The sequence below is a fragment of the Cyphomyrmex costatus genome, unplaced genomic scaffold, assembly GCF_001594065.2.
Source record: "Cyphomyrmex costatus isolate MS0001 unplaced genomic scaffold, Ccosl1.0 scaffold490, whole genome shotgun sequence".
NCBI lineage: Eukaryota > Metazoa > Arthropoda > Insecta > Hymenoptera > Formicidae > Cyphomyrmex > Cyphomyrmex costatus.
In genome coordinates, this window is record NW_017279183.1 from 63,626 (window position 1) to 73,460 (window position 9,835).

Consider the following 9,835-nt stretch of genomic DNA (forward strand, 5'->3'; position numbering starts at 1 on the left):
ATTCTGTTATACTATACATTTGTTTTGAATTTGTATACAAAATAAATTTAATATAAAATAGCACAATATCGTGATGCAAAGAATCTTTAAAATTTTCTTCGATAAAATTTGTTATATTAAAAAATTGTCAATGAAATAAAAAGGCAATTAAGAGCCAATATTATATGTGTGATCTAATAAACCATTTAATATATTATAAATTAAAATAAAATAAAAATAAACTAAAATTCTCTCTGTGGAAATACTCAATGTTTTAGAACATAACACTCCATTATAGTTTTATTCTTGTTTTTTCTGCGTTAACTAAAGATGTTTTACTGCGTTAATTAATATTTATATGTACATCTGAGGATGGCTCGAATATGCAGCCGAAACGTTATGGTTTTGACTTTTGATTGCGTGCGCATTTATAGTGTGAATTTTAGTTTATTTTTATTTTATTTTAATTTATAATATATTAAATGGTTTATTAGATCACACATATAATATTGACTCTTAATTGCCTTTTTATTTCATTAACAATTTTTTAATACTAAGAGTCCTGTATATTCGTTCTATTTGTTATATTAATTTCTCGTGTGTGTTGTGTTGCGTATGCTCATGCATTATATATATATACATGGATATTTTGTATAATATAACAGAAAATTTATCATAAAATAATAGAGAATTTTGTATACTTTATGTTGTTCCGAATATACAATGTATATTTAATTAAAAACGAATTTGAAACAAAAATATATATTTTTTTGGTTAAGTGTAAAATAAACTAATATATTAAAAATTTTTTCGGAAACGCGGTGGGTTGAATATACATATTATCTCAATTTCAAATAGCATCAGGCACTGTCAACCCTTCGTAGATTTCACATTAAATTCAAACTTGCATTTAGTATTTCGTTTAAATATACACAAATGTTTTTTGATACAATTTTATCTCGCATACGAAAAACTAAACGTTGCAAAAAAAGAATCCTGGAATTCCTATTCATTTCCTTCTTTTATGATGTGCGATTTTCTCTATAATCTCTTGCTTCATAGATAATAAAGGATATGTTCTCATCTTTATATAGAAATCGCACGATAATTATTGTATAATGCTTCATCGATAAGCTAGATCTTTGCTTTTGATCCAACAAAGTGCACAACAAAATTTAGACAATTCAGTACAGTGTGTGTGTATATGTGTGTGTGGGTGTGTATGTTAGACTATGGCATTTTAATAAACTTAATAATATAGATCACAAGTGATTATAGACAGGTTAAGTATAATAGGAAATGTAAATTGTAAGAGTAATATAATTATTATATCCTAAATTCGACATGGGCGTTGAGGACTGGATAGAATTATGCACCGATTCATTTGATTGCACTTATACTTCTGAAACAATATATGTGGATTCGTATTTAAAAGATTGATAAAGTCATTCTTACACCATTATTTCACAATATGCGCAATTATTGTCTTGTATGCCAGCATCCAAGACATTTTTATGTGTGCGCCAAATGATATCCGGCAAAATTCCGAAATTATGAAAAAGTGCATAATAGACGATAAAACAAATGTGCGAATATATTATTTACATGTAACGATATACAGATACGCGTGATTTGTGAAACATATCACGTTACGGTTGTGTGTGTATGTGTGTGGGCGCGCGCGCGCGCGTGTTATTTAGGATATTATAAAGTATCCAAGATGAAAAAACTTTGAATCTTTTTTCTGATCGACTTAAAACAATTAAATTTTAGGAAGAGACTATATATATATATAATATTAATCAAGAAATATAATTAAACAGAATTTAATACACAGTCAAATATTACTCCGTTTTTTTCACATTATTAATAAAGTGGTAAATAAAAATCATTGCTTGAATTCATGGCTGTAGAGTGCCACGTGATGATTAAACGCTTCCAAACTTTTAAGTTTTATTTAAGCACACTTTCACGAAAATATACATATTGTACATTTTGTATGAGAATATTTTTCTCAAATAAAATTCTTAGTGTTATACAGGATAACAAGTCCAGGAGTCAAACCTAGATCTTTTACTCGTCAAGCGGCTATCTTAACATTAAACTAGCACCTTTCCACATGATATACCCAAAATTTCTATGAATTTATCATTTACAAAGCCAAAAATTAAATAAAAGTGACAGTAGCTTCTGTGATTGACGTCGAGAATGTTATTGAAATTTGCTAAAACCTCAAGCGCAAGTTTTTCCATTGATTATCAAAAGTAGTCTTATTTCGAAAAAACCGAAACTCGCTACTCAAACTCTCTGGCAAAAACTTGCACAAGAGTTCCTTCGCAATCTAGGTTCTTCACATTATTAAGACAATGCCCTTGTTATGCATGTATCTTAACAACTTATCTTCGTGGCACCATTGTGATTCAGCTTGTGATTTATAGCGCAACCGTCCTCTTGAATGGTTTTAAGATATTCTTCTAACAGTGACGCCAAGTTACGTCGTTTAAAGCGTAATGATTCTTTTACTATATCTTTTATAAACGCAAGCCGTATATCTAGAGTCCCCTGAACTTGATGTAAGTGTGAGAACAGTGTTGCGTAATCTGAAACGAAATGAATGAGTCACGTGTTAACGCTGTTACGAGAATCGTTAGCGATAAATATAACTTTTTGTTAATCATTAATCTCGCGACGTTTCTCAGGATATAAAAGAGAACCGACTGGCGCGTTGAAGACTTACTTTTCCCTCTTCTTCGCACTTCCTTGTAAACGAGTTCCCGGATATTCAGATTGTGTCGCCTGATGTCTTCCAATTCCTTCTTCGTCAGCTTCTTCTCTCTCTCGGACTTCGGTTCACGCTTCTCCTCTACATGATTCGTCAGTCTCTCCTCAGCAGCACTGTCCACTCGCATATTATTCTCAATACAATCATTAACTGGTAACCGATTACACTCGTTCTTCACATTATCTGTTCGTTCACTTTTAACATCACCCTTCGATATTGCGTCGACATTATTAACTATCGGCGTCAGAACGGGCGGCGTGTCCATATGATTGTTAACGTGTTCCACTGGAATCGGCTCGAAAACTGGTATAATTGGCATTTCCGCGAGACCGTTTACCAACTTTTCGGACGCGCTTGAACACGGTAACGACGCGTGACCCGGCGATACATTGGGTAAACAAGACAAGATCGGTGGAGTGCTCGTATCGGCGACTGGTGTTGTTGCTGCTGCTGCTACTGTTGCTGTCACCATTACTTGACTCTTCGTGTCCTCCATCATCCAAGGAATCGGGGAACTCGGTGGAGTATTAGTATATGAAGGTCGTCGAACGATCACGTCTTTCGGTATGGGTCCAGGCTTCCTCTTGTTGGGAGGCGGCCTCGGGGAGGATGAGCCTACGTTATCCGATTGCGGTAAGGTGCGCTTAAGACCACCTTTCGATGTTGAGGCTGTTGCACCGACTATGTCAATATCTGCCTCATCTACCATCATCCTTTTGTCTATTTTGAAGGGATTACCTGTAATAGAAATATAACATTAATTATCTTTCTATATACACACACAGTCATACAATCACGGAAAAGTTATTTTTGCTAAATAATTACCGAACATATGCTGTCTAACTGGTACACTTTCGATCTCTCTCAACGGTGGAGTCATACGTTTCAAGTATTCCTGATAATTTCCCATTTGGGCTAAAGGCATCGAATGAACGTAATCATCATCGAGTAATTTTGTATGCAACAAGCCAGGTTGTAGGAAATTTGCGCGCATCCGCACAACTTGATCGAGCAAGGATTTTCTCGGCACATCAAAAGCGTTCCTATAACTGTGCGCGCCACGTTGCTGTTGTTGATTTTTCACTAACCCGACGACAAAACCTCCGAACTCGTTCAGTTGATCGCGGAGGCTCGTGAACTTGTCTTGTAACAAAGGATGGGACACCTACAAAGCACACAAACACACACAAACTTTAGTAACTATTAAAGCAATTTTAACTTACAATGTATTAAAATATGATGTTTTAATCTTGAATCTTTTAATGTATTAAATCTTACCAAATCTTTTTTTAACGGTGACTTCGGTACAACTCTCACTCCTTCCGTCACCACACTCGTGGTACAGTTAGATAAATTCTTCGTAAGATTCGAAGCAGCGACTTGCTTGGAAATGACTTCGTTACACAGCCGATCAAATTCGATCTTAGCTTGATTTTTCAACCGTTTTAAATAATTTAAAACACTATACGATAAAGAATTATCCATGTTATCGGGTATCAAGGTTTGTGCTAGAGGTGTAGACGCACCCATTCTAGTTAATGCCCTTCTCAACGACTGCAACACAAACGACATTTTGATAAAAAATGTTTTCAGAATATGTAGTTACTCACACAAGTACAAGAAAACTTACGGCGGCGTAATAGGTAGGCATGGTCCTTATATAACCCTGGAATTGCGCCCTCCATTCAGGTGTCGGTTTTTGCCTATGTACCTTGAAGAGCTCTTCTAACAGTGGTAACAGCACGGGATAGTTGTAAGGCATGACGAAGAGATTTACACAAGTTAAGTTTGTACTAGCTTTCAAGTAACCGAACGGATGGCCCACTTCACTCGACTTATACGAATTAGCAACAAACACTTGCCAACATGTTGTCGGCTGTTTCCTCGCTAGGATGTACTGTGTCAGAGGACTCGGTTCTAGTTCGTACTTGTCAAAGGGTAAGTTCTCGATCACCATTGGCTCCTGACTGGTGCACGTAAATTTCACATTCGGATGCGCCGATCGTGGCGGTAACGAGCTGGCGCTAAGATCTGGCCAGAAGCTTTCGGGGATCGGCCAAAAACCTACCGCGAATCCTTTCTGAGCTGACCGCGGGACGTAAATTAAGCGTCTGCAGGAATACCAAGCCGTGTTTCCCGGCGCCAACGTATTGGAATACTGAGTGCGTGGTCCGTTCGTTGCGTTACCATCGTCCTCATTTTCCTCCTCGTCCTGATGTTGTGGGGCTTCATTGGTTAACGGTGGTGGGTCAGGACCGATTTTCTCGAAATTTATCACTACACCTGATTGAACTTTCTGCACCAGAGAATCTATGCATTGTATCATCATCCTGAATGACGTGATGCAATACGAACGACCTATAATACCCAAGAAACAAATTTAAAATTTATTTCAATTCCTTTAGATACTAGAGGAAACTGTATGCTATTCTAAGATCGCTAAGATTAAAAACTGCATCTCCTTTACCTCCGGTCACTTCACACATTGCATCTATCGGTGACGCGTCACTTGCCACTAAGCCAATGTCTCGTTCGACGGCTGGTGTTCCTGATAAACGCAATACCAAAGAGAATAATCTTTGGTCCCATCTAAATGGCTCTTTCGTCAGTTCAGATCCAGGTATCGGGGCATGCATTGGTAATGTAAACTACAAGAGAAATTTATTTGTACTTACACAATGAAAAAGAATCGTATGTTTCATTTAACAGTAACAGAAGATTGCACTTACATCTTGGTTGACTCCGCTGCTAGTCGTATATTTTCCTCCGTCTGTTATAACAACTATAACGGATGGTTCTAAATAAAACGGGCATCTTCCTTGGCCATAAGTATCTATACCAGTCTGCATACGGTTTATGTTCAGTACGTCTAACGCGTGTTTCAACGCGGCACCTAACGTCGTCAAACCGACGCATTGTAAGTTTTTCAGTTCGTTCATGAAGGTTGCCAAGTTCTCCTTCCATCCTGCCTGAAAAAAATATTATTCCCATGGAGATCATTGTAGGTACAATTCTCCCAAGTTAATTTCTAACTTAATGTAAGCTTTTTTTAAAATAAAATGAAGGCAATTATGTTTATGCAAAATAAATAATCAAATTCCTATTAGATTTAAAAATACTAAAAGTATATGGGAAATAAAAAGTATGAATAATTTAAAATGCTTCTCATATATTTTAAAAACATAAATTAAATGAAATAACAACGCATCTCAAAAATTCCATGCACGATTCTAGATTTTTATAATTAGAGGTCAAGCCAAGGTTATCATATACAGTGGCATTCATTAGTCATTCGTAAATAACAGAATTACATAAAACGCTTTAAATATATATCTAAACATCTCCAAAGAAATTTAAAATTTTAAAGACATTTAAATGTGAGTCTGACGGCTCGTTTTGTATATATATTTTCGGACAATTTATCCAGTTTTGCACGCAACATAAGTATTATTTACGTAAATCTTATGTGCAACAATGATGATCGATCACTCGTACTATATTGAATTAATATACATTAAATACTGTTTTATATGTATTTGAAGAATCTAAAATAGATACTTAAAGTATCTAACACAGTGACATAACGTAATCAACTTTGACAATAAAATAGTATATTCAGTCAAATAATGTGACAATGTCAATATTTAATCTTTAAAATATTTATATACTTTTACACTAATATTTTTATACCTTATATTTATACTTTGTACTTTATATCTTTACATTATATTTCTTTGTCAATTTTATATATAACAACTATTTTTTTACGACTCCTTTTATCTTCTTATGTGGAGCATAGGACGTCTATAGGCCTCTTCCTCTTTTGTCCGAGGCCTATATTCGTTTCTCGAATCAGATTGTTTTTCGGATTTGTGGGTGATTGATCCACAGAATCCTACCTCAGTCAGATATTATATACAAATATCTATAACTGATATGTATACTGATGTATACTGATGTATAGGACCTACAGTTTAACGCCGAATCCGAACGGCGCTGATGATCCATAGATCTTTTGATCATCAGGTGGAGCCATTTTTTGGCTCATTAAACGCGAAAAAACGCGTTTGGGCGCACGTGGGATTGAACTCGGGTCTACATATCGCGACCGAGCGGTGAGCCACTCGACGCCACACATAACAACTTTTAGTACGTGTTAATCTAGTGTAACGCAAGTAACTGAAAGTCTATTTTTATAGTTGAACTAGTATATATTTTTAAAACGTATAGTGAAACAGAGATATATGTTTGATTCTTGAATAAATTGAGAAAAAAAGTTGTTTAATATCTAAAATAAAAAAAAACAGACATCAAATTTACTATAAGACTTTATAAAAACAAGAAGGGATGATGCGAGGAGATTCTCGATGTTCACCCACATTTCGTACTTAGTTTGGAGCATAAGAGATTGATTGGAGTAGATAAAAAAAGTAAGTAAAAGAATGAGGTGAATTGTAATTCGGAATAAGAACGAGGATTGAAGGGTAAAGGATAGATTTAAGGCCTTTCTCACTAACTTCTGATTAAATTAATCGACGATTAACTCGCAGAAGTGTCAACTTCTGCAGTTCAATGCATCAAGAACGCCTCCTCTCTCTTCCTCTTTTGAGATAAACTGTGTTTAGTTGGCAATCGTGATTGATTCAGTTAATTATCGATTAGCGTTAATCGGAGTTGGTGAAAGAGGCTCTCGAACAGAGGATGCGGTTCGAATCTCGTCAAAGATTGCCGCGCAAAATTCGCGATGCAGGAGGGCGCCAAAGGCGCCTTTCCTTTTCCCCTTGGGACGACGCTTTCTTTCCCCAGCCATTTGCACCTCGTGACGACGCGCATCTTGCTCGCAGCCGTGTGCACAGGACGGAGAACGAGAAGGCGGGGACGAAAAGGACGAGAGAGGGCCACGCGAGTGACGCAGAGCAGAGACACGTCCGTCCGCTCCTTCATAAATCCCACCCGCGCATTAATTATTCGGCGCCATTAGACGAACCTAACCCAAACTCGGGATGGCTCGAGAGAGAATGACACCTCTGTGTGTCTCTCTCTCTCTCTCTCATCAGGGAACATCCTCGCAAAGATAGGCCAAATTAATGGATGCGAAAACACACGTAGAGACGAAATGCGGGAGATACGAAGGAGATGGAAGTGCGAAGGAGAAGAAAACGACAGGAGGGGAGGGGGGGACGTGCGTGACTGAGCTGAGGATATACCTTGATGTTCTGAGGTGGATCTTCGAAGGTCAGGAGCATGTAACGATCCCCACGGCTCTCCGGCGATCTCTGTCGTACCTGGAAAAGCGATTATTTCACTTATATATATATTTTCTTTCCTGCCTTTTTCTTCTTTCCACGTTTTCACGGGACGGTTTTCGCGTTACCCTCCTCGTCATCGAGAAGGCTAGGTGGCCCGAACGAGAGAGACGGAGAGAACGCGGCAAGGGAAGACGAAAGAGATGGATATACTTCCCTCTTCTTTTTCCCTCGTCCCCTTCCATCCCCCCGTGGCAACCCGTACGGACACGACGACGAGGACGGTGACTCGGCGCTCGGCTCGGTGTGGCGCGGCGCGGCCGCAGCACGGCGTGGCGCGACAGCTAAAAAGCTGCTGGTCCGGGGCGTACCTTGACGAAGGTTTCCACGGCGCTCTTGGCTACGTCCAAGAGCGTGGGTCGCCCACCCAAATAAGCCCTCTGATTCATGGAGGCCGACGTGTCGATCAAAAATACTATTATGGTCATCTTCGGGGGGAGACAGTTATGACGACGACGACGGCGGCGGCGGCGGCGGCGGCGGACAACGGTGGCAACGGCAACAGCGACGGCGACGACGGTAGCAGCGGCAGCGACGACGATGACGACGACGAGGTCCGAGTCGCGCTCGCGCGTCGTAACGTACTCGTGCTCGTTTATTAACTGGCGGGCACCGAGACGCGGCTCCCGTCGTGTTGGCCCGTCGGAACTAGCTAGTTAAGCGCCCTATGACGGCGACGGCGGCGACGACGACAGCGGCGGCGTGGAGCATAGCTGCCACGGCCATTGAACAGCTCTGCGAAGCGAATACGCTCTCCGAAAAACTTGTCTTTTATCGTAACGGCGCTCGCTTGGTCCGTTTCTCTCCCTCTCTCCCTTTCTCGCTCTTTCGTTTGTATGTACGTTTACCGCGGGGTGTGTATGTATGTATGTACGTGCGTGTGTATACCAATGAATATACGTCTGCCTGCGAGAGAGTACGCGACGTCGGAGTATAAGGGCATATTGCACGTATATGTGTGCTTCCACCTCTCCTCCCCGAGCGCCACCGATCGCCGCTCTCTTTCTCTCTAATTACGGTATCTAACCTATCTCCCTCGTGTTTACGCGCTCGCCCCGAAAGTCCGTCTCTCTCGGTCCCGCAGGTCGCGCCCTCTCGGTCGCTCGAGTGTGTACACGTAACGACGTGAAGCGTGCCACGTGATCCCGTCCGATACCCCGCCATTGGTCCCCCACCACTTCGTCGCTGCACTACCTGCAGCTTCGTGTTCGGTCGTGCTGCACCATGCTGCACCTTGGTTACACTCCCGACCCAACGCTCTGTCCTCGTCCCGTTGACGCCGTACCCTCGGCGGCCGTCCGTCGTCCGTCGTCGTCGCGAGAGTGCGGAAAGTGCACGAGAGACCTACTTCTTTTTTTTTTTTTTTTCTTTTTCGATCGACTTGTCGCATCGGGCATCACCGTGTAGCGCGTACACTTTGTAGCGCTTTGGGGAATCGTCCGTTCTATCGCCCCTCGCGCGCGGCTGCTTTTGTCGCGTCTTTGAAACGATTCCGAAAGGACAATCGAACGGTTTCAGGAAACGAACGAACGTGGGGACGGGCATCTCTCTCTCGGTCGTCTTGATAATCCCAACCTACCGGCGACCACCGATATAATAACATATCAAACTACGCTGCGTAGGTGGAAAAACATCCATATTGATTTTACGTTGTATATTAATCCTTTGCGCGTCTAATCAATGTAAAATAACAGCTTAGTAGTACCAGTACCAGTAATTGTGTGGTATAGGTGCCTAACATCCTTTATTGCAAAAGTCCTTTGTTTCA

General features: G+C 40.2%; 1 protein-coding gene across 1 annotated transcript; it reads right to left on the reverse strand.

The window, feature by feature from the left end:
* Positions 1 to 2,267: 2,267 nt before the first annotated feature.
* On the reverse strand, positions 2,268 to 8,495 carry IntS6 (integrator complex subunit 6). Its single transcript, XM_018545260.1, has 9 exons — positions 8,379 to 8,495; positions 7,969 to 8,046; positions 5,491 to 5,730; positions 5,229 to 5,409; positions 4,392 to 5,119; positions 4,040 to 4,315; positions 3,587 to 3,926; positions 2,717 to 3,499; positions 2,268 to 2,579 (listed from the first exon to the last, which is right to left on the reverse strand). Exons 1-9 carry the CDS (start codon positions 8,493 to 8,495, stop codon positions 2,368 to 2,370), a joined length of 2,955 nt encoding a protein of 984 aa, XP_018400762.1. The 3' UTR covers positions 2,268 to 2,367.
* Positions 8,496 to 9,835: the final 1,340 nt, after the last annotated feature.

Coding starts and splice junctions, on each gene's coding strand:
- IntS6 (XM_018545260.1), bottom strand. CDS start 8,495: ATGACCATAATAGTATTTTTGATCGACACGTCGGCCTCCATGAATCAG. Junction 5,731..7,968: donor ATCCACCTCAGAACATCAAG/GTATATCCTCAG, acceptor TATTTTTTTCAG/GCAGGATGGAAGGAGAACTT. Junction 3,927..4,039: donor CACCGTTAAAAAAAGATTTG/GTAAGATTTAAT, acceptor TGTGCTTTGTAG/GTGTCCCATCCTTTGTTACA.